This window comes from Priceomyces carsonii, assembly GCF_900007245.1.
Source record: "Priceomyces carsonii strain CBS4050 genome assembly, scaffold: Debaryomyces_carsonii_scaffold_4, whole genome shotgun sequence".
In the NCBI taxonomy this organism is placed as follows: Eukaryota; Fungi; Ascomycota; class Pichiomycetes; order Serinales; family Debaryomycetaceae; genus Priceomyces; species Priceomyces carsonii.
The window spans coordinates 39,096-56,381 of NW_026946677.1; the positions used below are offsets into that span (position 1 = coordinate 39,096).

General features: G+C 35.8%; 7 protein-coding genes across 7 annotated transcripts; 3 read left to right on the forward strand and 4 right to left on the reverse strand.

Moving 5' to 3' along the window:
* Nucleotides 1-385: 385 nt before the first annotated feature.
* PRCAT00003501001 (uncharacterized protein) lies at nucleotides 386-835 on the forward strand (the record flags this gene model as incomplete). Its single annotated transcript, XM_062953436.1, has 1 exon — nucleotides 386-835. One exon carries the CDS (start codon nucleotides 386-388, stop codon nucleotides 833-835), a length of 450 nt encoding a protein of 149 aa, XP_062810239.1.
* Nucleotides 836-2,316: 1,481 nt separating this feature from the next.
* On the forward strand, nucleotides 2,317-4,029 carry PRCAT00003502001 (uncharacterized protein; the record flags this gene model as incomplete). Its single annotated transcript, XM_062953437.1, has 1 exon — nucleotides 2,317-4,029. The coding sequence occupies one exon, from the start codon at nucleotides 2,317-2,319 to the stop codon at nucleotides 4,027-4,029; it is 1,713 nt and encodes a 570-aa protein (XP_062810240.1).
* A 611-nt stretch (nucleotides 4,030-4,640) lies between these two features.
* On the reverse strand, nucleotides 4,641-6,656 carry PRCAT00003503001 (sodium:solute symporter family protein; the record flags this gene model as incomplete). The annotated part of the gene is made up of 1 exon (XM_062953438.1): nucleotides 4,641-6,656. The coding sequence occupies one exon, from the start codon at nucleotides 6,654-6,656 to the stop codon at nucleotides 4,641-4,643; it is 2,016 nt and encodes a 671-aa protein (XP_062810241.1).
* Nucleotides 6,657-7,455: 799 nt separating this feature from the next.
* On the reverse strand, nucleotides 7,456-9,117 carry PRCAT00003504001 (uncharacterized protein; the record flags this gene model as incomplete). Its single annotated transcript, XM_062953439.1, has 1 exon — nucleotides 7,456-9,117. The coding sequence occupies one exon, from the start codon at nucleotides 9,115-9,117 to the stop codon at nucleotides 7,456-7,458; it is 1,662 nt and encodes a 553-aa protein (XP_062810242.1).
* Nucleotides 9,118-11,402: 2,285 nt separating this feature from the next.
* Nucleotides 11,403-13,076, reverse strand: PRCAT00003505001 (uncharacterized protein; the record flags this gene model as incomplete). The annotated part of the gene is made up of 1 exon (XM_062953440.1): nucleotides 11,403-13,076. One exon carries the CDS (start codon nucleotides 13,074-13,076, stop codon nucleotides 11,403-11,405), a length of 1,674 nt encoding a protein of 557 aa, XP_062810243.1.
* Nucleotides 13,077-13,870: 794 nt separating this feature from the next.
* PRCAT00003506001 (GNAT family N-acetyltransferase) lies at nucleotides 13,871-15,082 on the forward strand (the record flags this gene model as incomplete). Its single annotated transcript, XM_062953441.1, has 1 exon — nucleotides 13,871-15,082. The coding sequence occupies one exon, from the start codon at nucleotides 13,871-13,873 to the stop codon at nucleotides 15,080-15,082; it is 1,212 nt and encodes a 403-aa protein (XP_062810244.1).
* A 326-nt stretch (nucleotides 15,083-15,408) lies between these two features.
* On the reverse strand, nucleotides 15,409-16,467 carry PRCAT00003507001 (NAD(P)-dependent alcohol dehydrogenase; the record flags this gene model as incomplete). The annotated part of the gene is made up of 1 exon (XM_062953442.1): nucleotides 15,409-16,467. The coding sequence occupies one exon, from the start codon at nucleotides 16,465-16,467 to the stop codon at nucleotides 15,409-15,411; it is 1,059 nt and encodes a 352-aa protein (XP_062810245.1).
* Nucleotides 16,468-17,286: the final 819 nt, after the last annotated feature.

Consider the following 17,286-nt stretch of genomic DNA (forward strand, 5'->3'; position numbering starts at 1 on the left):
ACAAACTCTTTCCTTGAAAATAAAGACAAAAGTCATTGGGTTTGAAAACTGCAGGCTCTTTTCAAGCGGAACTTATATCCGAAACTTAAGCCGAAGTTCTACCTGATTATAATGTATGTTATGTATCGGATATAAGTTATATAGGACGTGTTTTACAAGATCGGATTTAGTATACTTGGTCGTAGCTTATATACGAAACCTAAGCCGAAGCCTATCTGATTATAATGTATGTTCCAATTTTGTGTTATCGGATATAAATTATATAAGGATTCAACTACGAATTTAATATATTAGGCGACTGACACTCATGGGGAAGTATAAAAAAGTTGAACATCAGTGCATAGGGCCAAGAATTGTTCAATCAGGAAAGCAGTGGTAAAAGAAGATGTCGAATCTACATGTACTCTCATCTCTAACGGAGCGCGAAGCCGTTATTGATGCATTATATCGTGCAATATCAGGCTTCGATGATAACGATATCTCACTCTTGAAGTCCGCTTGTTGCGGATCAGATTTTGCCTTCGAAATGAATGGGAATATCTTTAATGTTGATCAACTTATCAATTTTGTGGGTCCCTTGGACACTACGCACATGATTAGCGGTATTCGCGTGGACCTTAAAGAGGGCGCCCTTTCTGCTTCACTCACTGCCAATGCTTTGGCACAGCATTGTCCGCCCGGCAGAGGTTTGGAGACCGATGGGCCGAAATTTTTAGCTGGTGGCAAATACTTTATCGACCTAGTAAAGGATAACAATGATGGGTTGTGGAAAATCAAGAAGTGGGTCTTGAAGACCATCTGGAGGCAAGGCGATGCTTCGGTGTTGGAGAGTTGATGTAGAAGTTTACGTAAAATTATTTGGATCAAACTTTACAACAGTATATAACTCTATATAACTCTGGTAATGAAATTGACTTAGTATTGTTATTAAAAAAATCATACGACAATAATATTTTTAAAGTCTTTTGAAATTTTAACTTCAACATAAGTAGTTATCTGCCTTAGAGAAGCTCTTTTTGTCGAAGTTTGATGACTTATCGGGCATTTTTCTTATTGACACTTGGTTCTTTGGTCACTTCCTTTTGATTAAATTTCCAAATAGTCATGCTCACTTGAACAATAAATTTCAAAATTTCGAGGACGGCAGTTTTCTTTAGCAAAACAATTTTTAAATGCAGCTTGGTTAAGTACTCCTGAATTACATCTGTGCCTACTCAAAATTTTAAAATCTCACCTTGAAATACCCATTCTTCTCATTAGTTGTAAGCTGTTTGAGCTAGACTATACTACAGCTTCTCAGTAAAATTCAAAAGTCCTGCTTGCATAGTTTTTTCGATTTGATAAAATAATACGGATAAACCTTTTTTTTAATGAATTTCTACCCCTATCCTTTTCAAAGGAATACCTTATGCATTATATTGATTGGATCAATAAGCCTCCGGGGAAACTCGTTGAAGCACGGTCCTTAAGATCATATGAAAATTGCTTTTTAAATTTAAAATCATATTCTTCAGGCATGAGTCTCGTGGACCTTGAAATAGAAGTCACGACCCAGCACAGAATAAACTTATGAGCTTGAACTCCAGGTAAGCTTTTGACTAAGCAGCAAACAAGCAATCCTTAAAAATAAGACCACAAGAGCCGGAGCTCAAATTATTATACATAGAGAATGCATTATCTCCATTATAATTCAAGCTTTAAAATATTCTAAACTCCTGAATTCATGTATCATACCAAACAAATTTAACCTAATAACACCTAACAAGACAATTCTGAAGGTAAGGAAAGAAATGAGGTCAAATTACAAATATGTCTTAATCTCCCTATCATAATCTATCTCGGCCCTCTCAGATTATACTGCTTATAGTCGTACATGGTTCCTATTTCCGATAAGCGGATGTCATCCTGCATGTACTATCAGGTTATTGTGTTAATTGAACCTTGCAAGAGTTCTACATAGAAATTTTGCCTGCCAATCATTGTCGTGCCAATCCAAAAGAAACCGCGCTTAATATTTACTAATACGAGGAATAGTAGATAAGCAAACAAATTTACGAACTTAGGTTCAAAATTCTTCCATCTAACTAATTCATCCATGTGTAGTATGATTTTATATCATCCAATTCCTCATGTAAGTATAGATAGGCGAAATTCTTATCTATAATTGAGAGGCTAAAAAAAATATGTAACACTTGATATTTCAAAGCCTGCCTATATAACTTTAAATAGTTCCCTTTCACGCTAGATTTTTTTGACTCAGAATCTAAGAAAATCAAGAGAGCCCTTACATCTTCTCGTACTTTTTAACTTCTTAAGATGCCAGAGAAAAAAAAAGGTGGTGGTATTTCTACCGTTTTATCGCATGAATTCTCTCTTATGCGGAGTGCTTTATCAAATGAAGATGACATGAGAAATAACTTGAACGAAATCAGGTCGCGAGATGAACCTGTTTATATAGACGCAAGGAAAGCTAAAAATGATAATGAACTCTTGGCAGAAATTGGATACAAGCCTGAATTAAAGAGAAAATTCAGCACGTTAGAAGTTTTTGGGGTCAGCTTTTCGATTATGGGATTGCTACCTTCAATATCTTCAATTTTAGCCATGTGTCTAGAAGGTGGAACAGTTTGCTTGGTTTGGGGTTGGTTTGTATCAAGTTTTTTTATTTTGTTGATTGGGGTAGCTATGGCAGAGTTGGGCTCAGCTGTACCTACTTCTGGGGGGCTATATTATTGGACATATCTATTTTCTCCTGAAAAAATTAAAATTGAATTGTCGTTCCTAATAGGTAACACCAATACTGTAGCCTTAACTGCGGCACTATGCGCAGTGGATTATGGTATTGCAAGTGCCGTGCTCGCTACAGCTTCAATTGGTTCGAATAATAGCTTTGAAATCACAAATGCTATGATATTTGCTGTCACAGTTTTAACAATAATAACCCATATTATTGGTTCTTGTATCGCTTCTGGGTTTATTGCAAGACTTCAAAGTTTTGCAATTTTTGCTAACATGACGTTGATACTAATATTCATTATTTCGTTACCTGCTGGAACAGACAACAGAAATGATGCAGAGTTCATCTTCGGGAACCTTGATAATATGACGACATGGCCCATTGGTTGGGTTTTCTTTTTAAATGGTTGGATGGGTTCTGTGTGGTCTATTGGAGCTTTTGACTCTTGTGTTCATATGTCTGAAGAGGCAAAAGACTCTGCAAGATCAGTCCCCATTGGAATTATCGGATCAATTTCTGCGTGCTGGATTTTGGGATTCGTTATCATGATTGTTATTGCAGCCTGCATTAATCCCGATATTAGTTCAGTCGTAGAATCAGATCTTGGTTTACCAATGGCACAGCTAATTTATGATTGTTTGGGAAAAAAATGGGCCATTGCGATCATGTCTATAATAATCTTTTGTCAATGGTTGATTGGTGTTTCCATTTTGACTGCTGCATCAAGACAAATTTGGGCATTCTCAAGAGACAATGGCTTAATATTTTCCAAATATATCAAAGTAGTCAGCAAAAGTATTTCTGTTCCAATAAGAGCTGTAATTTTTGGTGGAATTTTATCGATAATTATGAGCACCTTAGTACTCATTGGGAGTGTTGCGGCTAATGCATTATTTTCCTTATTCATTGCTGCTAACTATATCGCATGGGGTACACCTTTTTTCTTGAGAATGGTTAATGGTAAAGGAAAATTTCACCCTGGACCATTTTATTTAGGAAAGATACTTTCTCCAATTGTCAATTGGACTGCTATTTTGTTCATATGTTTCATTGTGGTTATGGTAATGTTTCCAGCAAATAAAGAAGTAGACAAAGAAACTATGAATTACACAGTCGTTATTACTTGTGCGACATGGATATTATCAGCAGCATATTATTATATCTACGCGAGGAAAGTTTATTTTGGTCCAAGAAAAACAATTGGGGATGATGACGTTGGGGAGGCAATCAACATAGATGACATTCTTCAAAAAAATGACGTTCATGTCTCTGTAGAGTCCGTCAGCACATGATGCACAAACAGTCACTATCATGTCGTTGATTCTTTTATTGGTTCCAAAGATAACAATATTGGAATAAAAAGATCATCAATTTAGAGAAAGAGTTCACAATCAATTGAAGCTTCCTAGTATCAACTCTATTTCATAGAAGTATTAGTCCTTGAAATCATTGGACATATGGATTGCATTGGCCTGTATATTTCGTGATGCCACTATAGTATGATCGAAGCTAAAGGTTTACCGCGATGACGTCTGTTTTGCTCTTGGAGTGTAATTAATTACATTTCCATGATCTCAACTCAATTCCAAAATAAAATTAAATGTTCAGTTATTGAATTTGAAACAACTTAAGATCCTCCATATCACCCATTGTTGGATCTTCTAAGGCTAAGACAGAAAAAATACTGACCCTCAATACTTAGATGTTTTTTTGTTCCTTTAGTAAGAGTAATTTACTTCTCGAAGAATTTTCAAAAGGGACTAAGTGGGTACTTTCATTTACCGATCTATCTATTTGATATTAGTTCATTTCTAGACTACCAAAACTGAATACTACGATACGGAAGAAACTGACCATAATCGTAAAAAACTAAAAATAATTGCTTATCGAACAGTAGTTTAGATCACGTGCTTTTATCAGAAAGTCTAACGCGAACTTCGGCAACCGACTTTTTCGGTTCTGTAGGCATATCACTAATTTCAGTAGACTCAAAGTCCAGACCATTTGATACTTGTTTAATCAGATCACCACGCATAACTTTCCAAAGCTGTGCTAAAACTTCTCGACTCTCGTATATAGGATAGAAAATTATGAAGCTAGCTGCTAAGATTAACCACACGAAAATTAAGATAATCCAGCCTCTGAAGAATTTTTTGCTGTATATGTAGTTTTGACCATACATTGGCAAAGGAATAATAAAAACAAAGAGAAAAAAAAACACAAAAGATATTATTATTGACAACTTTGAGTAACCCTTTAATTGTTTTAAACTTTGTGTCCCTTCATCATACACAGCTTCTCTTTCTTGAGGAGTTGCATCATCTCCAATAACAAACTGAGAGCTCAATTGATTGAAATCATAATCATTTTCCATTGGCCTCATAAAAGTGATCAATATAATGAATATTGGGGAAGCAAACAAGCCAATAAAGTTTCCAACAGCACATGAATATTGTTCTCCTAAAGTGTCTTTGTTTACAGAGCCATATAATGATTTTGCAGAAACACACCATCCTATGATAGCAATTAAAGTTGCCAACGGAGGTCCAAAGGTGATACTTAAGGGTGTCACCTTTTTCCAAAACAATGTTAATATGAAAGCAAACACTCCTGGTCCTAATGCGATTCCGATAAATGTAATAATCCAGCTGATAGTGATTCCTATATAATTAAAAAGTACTGTCAATGCTCCCATCAAAACTGCAAATATTGAGACAACAATATGTGACATCTTGACCAAATCTTTACCATGCGCTTGGGGTTTAATGTAAGACTTATATACGTCGTAAGTTATAACCGAAGAAAAACCTATCAACTCGGCAGAAGTAGCACTAGTGGCTGCCAACCAAACCATCAATATTCCTGCGGCACAGCCAGACTTTCCAAGAATAAAATATAATCCATATAACATTGGAATACCCTCATTTACATTCAAAGAATCGATAGGATTTGGATATGTTGGCGAGCTAGGATCCAGAATAAGAGCTAACAGAGATAATGCAGTACAACTTGATAATGCCAACGGAATTATGAGCCAACAAAGCCCCCCCATTAAGTATCCAAACATACTGCTTTTAGGCTTTGCAGCTATAGCTTTTTGAGAGTATGAGGGATCACAGAAAACGGTAGAAAATCCCCCGACAACAATGTTCCAACCATTAAATAATGCGGGCCTATTTGACCAAGTTAAATAGCTACCTTCGTAACCAGCTGAAGGATTTCCAACCGCCGTTTCAGAGACCAATTCATACATTTTATCAATTGACCCAATTTTAGAAGAGCTAGTGTAAGTAACGAACATTGCAATCAAGATAATAATATAAATTATAACTGAATGTATCCAATCGGAAAGAAATGTGGATTTCAATCCACCGGTCACAGTATACGCCCAAACGCCCAATGGCAACAACATTGCAGCAGCAACAATATGCATCCCTGTAATAACGTTGATAGCTTGACAGCCACCTAAGAGAAGCATTGCTGAAATAATTACATTCGTGCCTAGAGCATAGAATAAGCATACACAATGGGCAGCTTTTCCAAATCTTGCTCTAACAATCTCCAAAATAGTATGTGCACCAGGCGCCTTCTTCTTAATTTCAAGTGCAATAACAGAAAAAAAGGTAATCTGGATTGTAAATGCGAAAGCATACCATGCTCCTCCACAGATACCGTATGAGTAGGTCATGCCACTGCTGGTTAAAAGTGTTCCTGGCCACGTCCAGCTACTTACAACAGCGGAGGCAATAAGGCCAGTTTTGATTGACCTGGAGGCGGTAGTGAAATGTTCAGAACTTTGCTGTTCACCAACAAACTTTGAGAGTATTTTGGTTATAAATATCATTAGTGCTGCAAAAGCAGCTCCAAGTACTAAGATAAAACAATAGCCATAGGCTTGTTCTAATATTGGCTCTACCATTATTTTCTTAATAGAATGGAGAACAGCTATAAAGTTGATTCTTTCTTATGGTGTTTCTGTCTTCGAGCAGGCCCAAATTTAAAATCTATAAAAATTTATCCTATAAATTGTGAATGATATTGAATATATATCAAAACGTTTCTTATTCAAAAAAGGAAACAATAATATCTTCAGAAAACCTTTATCTTGAACACCGATAGAGGCCAATAGGTTCAATAACAAGATAAGGTTCCTCCGAGGTAATTATTCCTCTTTGAGGTCGATAATCGGCTAATGGGCCATGATCCTATTGTAATGTATCAATTTATGGGATTCTTATACTAAATTGATAGAAAAACGACCTTGGTACCGCCTCTCATTATGTTAATAAGATAAGCCGTTTACGAGATAATTTTGCCCCTCCCCCACGACCTGCGTCAACCGCAGTCTGCTATAATGCTCTCGAATTTGCTTTTAGATTCAAGGAAGAACGATCTTATCACTTAAAATCCCGTGAAAAATTGAAATAATGTCCAAAATCGAGAACTGAGATTGAGCTATTTTTTATTCCGAAACAAAGTCGAAATTTTACTAGAAGTGAGGCTTACAAATGGGATATCGTGCTAGCCATAAATAGAGGAACGAATTTGCAAATTAGAAATTTGAACTGGCCATTTGAATGCGATATAGTTAGCTATAAATACAAAACTAAGATAAAGAGACACCTCTTATTTTAGAAATTAATTGAAGTATTAATATATCGCTTATACATTTTATCGAGTTTGTTTTGAAATGGCATAAAATCAAAATCAAAATCAAATTAAGAAGATTTTGATTTAACAAGCTGGGCATTATAAATCCTGCTTGCATTTTTTATTCCTTCATTCCAATAAGTGTCTTTTTCAGTGTAAATCTCTCCATTTGCACTAATATATCTGAACAGTTCAATGTCCGAAGTTCCCCATTCAGCTCCGATGTCTTTCAAATAAATAAACTGGACGAATGGTTTTATAAATTCACTTATGATTGTTTCCTCTTCGCCGCGAACCCCGTTATGGATTGCATAAAACCAAAGTATTTGATCTCCCCCATGAATCACACCATCGATACCCTCTTTATCATACATTTCCCTCACAAACTGAGGAGCATAAGACACCTTGTAACGAAATATATTATCCTTAGAGTAATGATTGTGCTTTGTAATATTATTTAGAAAACCTCTAGAGCTAGCATAGACCTGAGTGTCTGCAATTATTTGACCAAACAATTCTCTTAAATCTGTTTTAAACGACGGTGAATTTTCATCAATTCCCTTCGGATAGTAAAGACTAATAAGTGTTGCTATTGTGTTTTTTGGATAGTAATTCTCTAGCTGAATGGAGAGATCAGCTCTAGTGCACGGTGAGTTCAAATAGGAATATAAGATAGGCTCATTATCGACCTCACCTATCATAACTCTTACGGCCCTCTTGGATAACATTCTCGCATATGTACCATTGTATAAATCATGTAGTAGACTCGAGGATACAAAATCATCATCAGAAACAGCTCGAAATGTATGCAATCTCATTTTTGGAATCGTCTCAATTAAGGTGTTGACATCGAGCGACCTTAACTTTTTTAATTTCTCAGGACCTGATAATTTCTTCTCAATGCCAAGTTTTTCGCAGTACTCTTTAAACTGTGAATCAGCTTCTGATAAGCTTTTAGGCTGGACAGACAAACAGTTAGAGAAAAAAATTACCTGCTTGATTAGTTGGTCTTCTTCAGGGTGGTAAAGTTCATATGCTAGTTGAAAAAAAGTTGAATAGGAACCTGCGCTCAAACCTCCGACTGTAATCCTAGAAGAATCACCTCCAAAATACTTGATATATTTTGCTGTCCATAACAATGCAGTTCTCTGATCCCAGAAGCCAAAATTGCAATTGAGTGGATCTTCACTTAATAAATCTGAGCAGCTCATAAACCCTAGTGAATTTAAGCGATAAGCAGGTGCAACGATTACAAACTTTTCAAACTTATCGCTAGCTAGAAGGGACCTGGGATCCATAACCAGGGAATGGTTGGCATTTCCATATTGTAACCAACCTCCATGTATATAAAAAAGAACAGGCAATTTTGAGACTTCGCTAATATCCAGCTTTTGAAGGTCATTGGAGAAAGGAGCCCAGATGTTCAAATATGTACAATCCTCAGACATCTCTGCCACATTATTCAAAAAAGAAATCTTTGGTTCAGTTATTAGAGGCTGAGGACATACTTTACCGAAATCCTTATATTGCTCCTTGGAATAGTCGTAATTGTCCGAAACCATTTCTGGCATTTTCCATCGTTCTACTTGGTTGGCATACCTTATATTTGTGAACCGATAACACATTGGCTCCTTAGTTACCTTGTCACGGATGGTCAATCCTTTGAATACTCCAAATGGTGTTTCGACCGAATATTCAGTCGCCCCATCCGTTGATACCTGCTGTCCCATATCAGTAAAGCTTCATTACTATATGTCTGGAAAGAGGATCTAATGGCACCGGTATATATATAATTGAGACTATTTTCTTACGATTTGAAGATAGCGGAGCGCCACATGTAGCCGAATTCGGCTGGTCGATGCGAAATTATATACCATACTGTTTTAGCGAATTACCGAAAAGAAAACTGATTGTTACGGGGACCTGTGCAAGAGCTCAGGATAATTCAAGTCGAAAATATTACTAGAATAATTTTTCTATTAACTTTTGCACATTCTTAGTTTCTGGTTAAATGGAGAAGAAAATAATGTCTAAAAGGGAATGCGTTAAAAGGGCTATCGCCGTAATAGTTTGGACACGATAGAGAGCTCTCCTTGCCTACTTACTAATTGAAATGGAATTAAGGTGCTCCGCATTATAGTAAAGATAGTGCTGTGAATTACAATACTCATATTGATTTTCAAGACATATCAAAAGGAGAGAAGAATGAATCGAAAGTCCCTTAAGGCAACCTCAATGGGGCAAAGTCACTGGCCTTGGAATTTCGGTGGACAATATCACGGTTCCCGTTATTCTTGCATTTGGAATATTAGTTCAAGCTTATACTTTTTACTTTTTAGGCAAATTGTCATATTTGATTCCAGTGATCATTGGTGTTCATTATTTTTGGGATTATGTAATAGGAGGCGATAAAATATTAAAAAACGTTGTTGCTGAGAAAGTATTTGCAAAGTTCCCTTTCGGTATGAAAAAAGTAGTATGTCTTCATTTGGGGGTAAGAATTAATTTTAATTTAGGATTCTAGACCCAGATATTCAGTGGGTTTTAAGTGGATTTCAAGTTTTTTCAAAGAACTTATCAAAGACTAAGATAATTTGGTTTCCTAGGATTTCAACAATGCGTTGGTGTCAATGAGCCAAGTAGGAACCCAACGGTCTTTATTGCTTACTTCAGTAGTTATGACGGTCTTTTAAAATTTGCTCACGATAAAGAAGTAGGACACTCTGCAGCTATGTTTAAATACCATAAGCTTCAAAAAGAGCATCCCCTAGAAGCAAGAAAAATCGGAATCTATCATGAGACTTTTGAAGCTTCCCGATATGAATCAGTTTATCTCAATATAAAACCATTTGGACTAGGAAGATACTATCAAAAATCCCCTTAGTATAATGAATATGTGAATACGCAAGTGAAGACCGATAATATGTCGAATACGATGAGAGGAAGAGTTACTATTTCAAAAAAAAAAAGACAACTAGGTTTACGTCATAGATAGTGATAGCTGTTATCATTATTTATATTTTGCGTTCATGAGCTCTATATGATGAAATTATTGAATGTGATATATTTGAGGATTATGCCGTAGTTAAATCCTTGTTGGCTTCTGTTTTGGTTAGGGCTTACGATTGCTAAATACGAAATGGTTTTGATAGCCTAATAATTATCACCTCTTCTTGTTTTCGATTGGCTTGCACCTTTATGCGACTAATTTTCAAGGGAAAAGATGACCATACTGTTTTATTCAGTAAATTAAACCTCTGGTTTTGCTGGTCAAAATTGAAGGCAACTTAAAAAGAGCATCAGAAATACAGCAGTAGAATAAGAGAAAGGGCTGTTTACTTGATTATTACTATTATTGCTATAGTAAGTCCTTAATAGGTAAAATTTTCACCTTCACAACGATAAAAGTGAATCAGGGATCGAAGAGAGAACTTGATCTCTTTTATTTGAATCCTTTGCTGTTACTCTTATTTTTGTTTAATTTAAAGTGAAAACGCGATGAATGAGCTCCATACAAAGAGTAATTGAGACAATCAGACAAAAGATTTCTTAGTAAAAACCCTCTTTTGTTCTTCAAGCTTTGTTTCCTTAATACTAGTTGGACTTGTAAAACAGGTAAAATCTCAAGTAATTAGGAAATATTTTTAAGAGCATAATCTCTTCCGGTTGAATTGATATGCATAAAATATCACGGAAAAGAAGAATATAGTATCTTAGGTTATAACTTAAACCTTTCTAATATAGCTGGCCAACATACAAAGAAACTTAAAACTAATATCAGAAATGGTAGTAGAAAAAGCGAAAGAGCTATTTGCTTAATGAACATCACTATTATTACTATATTAGCTTCTTAGTAGCAAATATTTATCTGCAAAATAATAAAATTAATACAGAAATCGAAGGGAAAGCCAGATCTTAAACATAATCCTGTTACTTGTTTTTATTTGAAGATGCATAGCAGCGAAAGTCACCAAAAAAAAAGGGCCATTATATCAAAATTTTCTACTCCAAAATTCTAGACATGCTTAGTTTCAATGTCGTTAATTTGATCTTTACTGAAATCATCAGGAGTCTTTTCACTGTAATTCAAAACTTTATATTCTGAAAAATCTCTGGCTCTGATCTTTCGATGGAACATTACATCAATTTCATCGAAAGTTCTTCCCTTGGTTTCTGGAAGCCTGAAGTAGCACCATCCGATACAAATTAATGACATCCCTCCAAACACAAAACCTGCTTTACCTCTCAAATTTCCTTCATCGGGATTCAACATGTAGGGCATAACAATAGTAAAAACTAGGGCCGTTATTGATTGCATAGCGGTCGCGAAAGCTATTGTCTTTCCTTTTAGTTTAGTCGAAGGAATCTCTCCAATAAAGACGTACATCACTGGACCCAAGGTAGCCTGCCAAAATGCGGACCAGATAAGAACGAAAGAGGCCTGCGCCCACCGAATTCCTGAGTTTGTTTCATATGTCGGAGCTATATCCAAGAAACCGATCAAAAATAGAAGAATCGTGGTGGCAATGAGACCTGAAGTGAAAAGTGTTCGCCTACCAACATAAGACATGAGAAACCAGGAAGAGCAGGTGAAAACAAAACCTATTGCAGTAGATCCGAGAGATAATGGAAAAGCCTCACTTTCATTAAGACCAGCCTGCTCAAAAAAATAAGTTGAATAATTCATGCACAACGGAATCCCGGAAAAGATTTGAATACAGTAAACCATGCAGCATATTTCGGTGCGGTGGCCATTAGTTCCTCTAAACAAATCCCGATAAGAAGTGGATTCTTCTAATTGCCTCTCCAATTCATTAGTTTCCTGAATTAGTGCAAGACGGTCATTGATGAAGGTTTCATTCTCATCTCTGGAGCTCAACTTTTTTAAAGCGATTTTGGCTTCATCTAATTTTCCTTGTCTCACTAGCCAGTATGGAGATTCAGGAGCAAAAAATAGAAAGGAGCAAATTATGACGGGCCAAATCCATTGAACAGCAAAAGGTATCTTAAATGAATAAATATCATTACGACTAGACATAGCATCCATAACGCCATTTCCAATGAACTGACCGATTACAAAAGCAAGATTATTTACAGCTTCCAAAATACCTCTTATTGATGTGTGACTAACTTCTGAAGCATATGTTGGCCCTATTAGAACACAGCCACCCCATAGAATACCAGCTAAAATTTCACCAGCGCATAGGACCAGAATATTAGAAGCAAAGAATTGCATGAACACGAGACATATACACCCAAGGACCGTTACACCATAGGTTCTTTTGCGACCAAATTTTTCCAAGGGATATGCGAAAAAAATGATTAAGATCTGACCGATAGGTGTACCCATACCAAGAGCAGTTTGCCATGCCGCCGAGAGTGTTTTGACACCATCTTTGTCCTTGCTGCCGAAGTACTCATTGAATGCATTCAAACCATACAATGAGGATATAATCTGTGCATCATAACCGGCCATCACCAAGCCCAAGCTGAATAAGCAAGACCAAAAAATCTCTTTTGGATACCTTTTCAAAGCTTCAAAAACATTAATCTGCTTTTCTTGGGTTGAGACATAATTTGCTTTCAATATTGTTTCTTCAATATCATCGTTCGCTGGCTCCGTAGAGATAATTGAAATGATTTGCTCTTGGTTTTTTTTGATGATGTTCCTTGAGCTAGTCTTTTCCATCGTTATAGTTATTCTATTCAAAAAAAGAAGCTATGCAATTTTTCAAGTAAACTTATATTTAGTCAAGCCTCTGTCTAACAAAGATCATAAAACCATCTATCCATATAAGAATAAAACTATCTTTTTATGATAAATCTGGTGGTGTATATAATACGCAATCAACATTTTATCTAAAAAGAGCACTATGTATATTCCACTGATAAGCATACAACAACCTCGACATGAAAAATATATATGTTACATTATAACTATCTTGATTGTCACCTGAGTACAGAAAAGGAGGAGTTACGGTGGCTCAATAATTTCCCATCAAAAGATGTTCTCAGGTTTACTATTATTGTATATATTAGTGACTGTCGCTTCGTTTTGTACTCTGATCAAGATTAGCGCTGTCTGCGTCTAAACATTCCTCTTTCAATCAATAGAAAGAAAAAGAAACCGCAGATCGTGCGCGCCAAGTTTCGCAGCAGATTAGTTTGACGGGCTCGTTTAGCGGATTTTAGAAGTAAATTACAATTATTTTTTGCCCAAAAAATTGTATTCTTATTTTTAACAATAGATAGCAGCATGCGTATACTATTTGGGTATGTTTTTTGTATGTTACATTGACATATATTCTCTTTTCGAATACCGAAAAGTAGGATCGGCTAGCTGATAAGAAAATCTGGATTCAATAGAATACACAGAGTATTTTTTGGTGTCACACCATCCTTTTCCATCGGTGACAAGATAAATTGTTTCTGGATTCTTATAGTTGTTTCTAATTCACTGATTCTTGATAATCTGAAAGTAAGATGGAATATTCACAATATGCGGTTAAACAGATAAACAGTACTGATTTTGCCTCCAAGAAGCTGATAATGGAGGAAATAATAAGGATTACCGCGAATCCATTCAAGGGGAACTTGCCTGTAGATGTTTTTGTCAATGTCGGGTTGGATCAAGCTGAAAAATCCACAGATGCATGGCAACAGTTCTACCTCCTTGATCAGCTTAGTGAGGAAACTGGAATAGCTTGTTCTCTTCGAATTTTTTACAAAAAAGGAAATATGGACAATTTCAACTTATTAATCGGAAACGTACATACGAATCCGAAATATAGAAGACGTGGGTTACTTCGATATTTGATATCTGAATGTATTAAAAAATATGAAACAGAAGGATACCACTTTTTGAATAAGTCGTCCGATAATCTAGAATGTGATAAATTCCTTGGAGAAAACATAAGGAAAAAAAAATATAATTACTATTGGACTCTATACTCAGGAGTGTCTGACTTATATGCCAAATTTGGGTTTGAAAGTTTTCCGGGAATGAATTGGTTAACTTTGAATATTCAAATCAAAAACATCTCAAAATCAGCAGCAGATTTGTCTAAAGAGCATCGAGATTTAGCATTACTCAATATAACGTCAGACAATGTCGCCGATATAGATAGGTTTATCGTATATCCTAAGTATCTATCCTATAGGGATACGGAAAACGCAAAATTTCAAAGGAGTACGAGTTATGAATCATCACTGATAAGAGCCTTCCTCAATAGAGACAATACAGTTTACTCTAATTTTGGAATTCACAAAAGAACTATCGGTTTGAGGATTTTACATCCCTTATTAGAGAAAGAGACTTTTGTCATTATTGGCAGTAATATCGATTATTCAGGCGTGTTGGTACATAAACTTTTTACGGATTTATCAGTGACCATTGAGCCTGAAATCGTTACCCAAGATTTGGCTTTGATAGAAAATTATTTGAAACAGACAATTTTCGAATACAGTTTTGATTTGTTTATTAATCTTGAAAAAATTCCCATCTCTTTGAGTGTCCAGGATATTTATACAAAAGATAAAGAAACTCACAACTTTATTGTTCAAAGATTGGCCAAAAATGAGTGGGCATACGACGACTCTAATAAAAATTTTTTACCCATGATGAAAGACTTTGGAAGAAATGGAGTCGCTGACGAGGTTGAGTGGATTAATAACGGATTCTGGTGCTTTGGTTAACCAAAGAAGTAAAATAAGTCCAAAATAAATAGATCTTTCATTTATATGCGCAAAACCAGAATCTAGAAAATCGAAGCTCCCAGGTTTCAGATGTAGACCTTTGAAGCGTATTGTTATGAATGAGATAATTATTGTTTAGTTTTGCTTGAGCTTCTCTTACTTGCATTAAACAATCAAAAATTTATATACAACCGGTCTCACGGGAATAAGTGTAGATAGAAGCAGTAATTTTTAAGTCAGCTACATTGATTGCCATTAGACTTTTGAGATAGACAGTGGAAAATCAAAGTTTAATATATATATAAGGTTCTAAGAAATTTCAACTTTTAAAACTGCTTATCAAAATCTATCAAGGCTACTCTATACCTAACATCGTTGTGTAGAGTCTTCTCTAATCCCTTTTTAACCCCCGATTCACTAATTGGAATTGTTTCAACCCAAGTTTTCACTCCCTTTTCAGCAGCTAAATTGAGCATTTCAAACATTTCCTTTCTATTACCGAGGTGAGAAGAGCCTAAGAAGCATGCATTTCCAGTAAAGCTTTGAGCCATTACACTGAAGGGCTCTTCAGGTAAACCAACGCTAATGAATTTACCTCTCACCTTAAGCATCTTCAAAAATTCATTTATGTCAAAACTCTTAGAGGAGCTAGCACAAGACAAAATCATATCTAACTTGTAATTCAAATTCTCGCCAAACTCCTTCTGTGTCAGATCGAAGTAGTGATCGGCTCCTAGCTTGAATGCGTCATCTTTCTTTTTTGTTCCTCTAGAAAACACAAAGACTTCGCATCCTAACGCTTTCGCCCACATAATTGCTAAATGGCCAAGACCTCCAATTCCGATAATTCCAATTTTCATCCCTGGTCCAGTGAAGTTCTTTTTAATGGGGGCATAAGTTGTTATGCCTGCGCAAAGCATTGGAGCAGCCACGCTTGTTTCCAATTTATCTGGAATCTTAAATGTGAAAAATTCATGGCATCTTACGTGCGATGCATATCCTCCCCAGGCAGTTGATCCATCAGGATATTTAGCGTTATATGTATCGATTAAATGGGGACAGTATGTTTCTTCACCTGACTTACATATATCACATTCAAGACAAGCACCAACCTGTGCACCCACACCAACTCTGTCTCCAACTTTGAGTGTTGAAACTTTCTTTCCAACATTCACAACATGACCAATAATCTCATGTCCTACGATAAGAGGAACATTATATTTACCCCAACCACCACTTATTGTATGACAATCCAGTCCACAAATTCCACAAGCTATGATCTTGATGTCCACATCATGGTCATCAAATGTTTTAGGAGTGAATTTGATTTTTTCAACCGTTGTATAATGTTCTGGATCAGTAACAGCGTAACCTTCAAATTGCATTGTTCAAAATTTATTCAGAAAGTATAATATGTAATGTTTGCCAGCAGTTTGATGATTGCAAGACACTTATAAACCAAATGCTAAAGTCGGACCTCCATCGATTGCAGCAAAGTTTAATTGCTATTTCCCCATTAGGCGGTCAAAAAGTGGCGTTTCTAGAGATGAAAAAAAAAACGGTGGGGGAGCGCCGTTTAAAAAGACACGCAGAAACGCTTCACATGCACATACTTCTACAAGAAGAGGTTGCAACAAAGAAAGAAATGTATTTAGTCCTCTAACAGCTCTTCGATGTCCTTTCGAATATTCTGAGATGAAATGTCGATTTCACGCCTCTCTCATAAGAAATTCTTTTCGGAATTCCCTGCCAGCGTGAAAGCATGATTCTAGGGTCTCTTCGTGGATCTCTATGTTTCTCAGAAAAATATACAAAATACGCTTAAGTGATGTGTATGCAGCCAACGTTTAAAAGCGCGATGGCGTAAATATATTCGATAGAGTATTTGCGATCAAAATGACAATTTTGATCTTACCTGACACCTGTAGATTTTCCTGATATTGAAATTAGTGATATTTTTACGATGAACACGATATTATGAATCATCTGGCCCGGTAATTTTTTTTGTCGTACTCTCAAGTTTTTCTCTAATAAAGACATTAAGATTACTATAAATGAATACTATTTATGTACCCTATAATTATAGAATTGTCTTCTCACTTTCATTTATTTGTATTACAATTTATTTGTAGTGATATTTTGAAGTTAAGTCCACTTATGTGTTGTTAAATATTCTTACTAAAATTAACTAGCTTTAGAAGAGG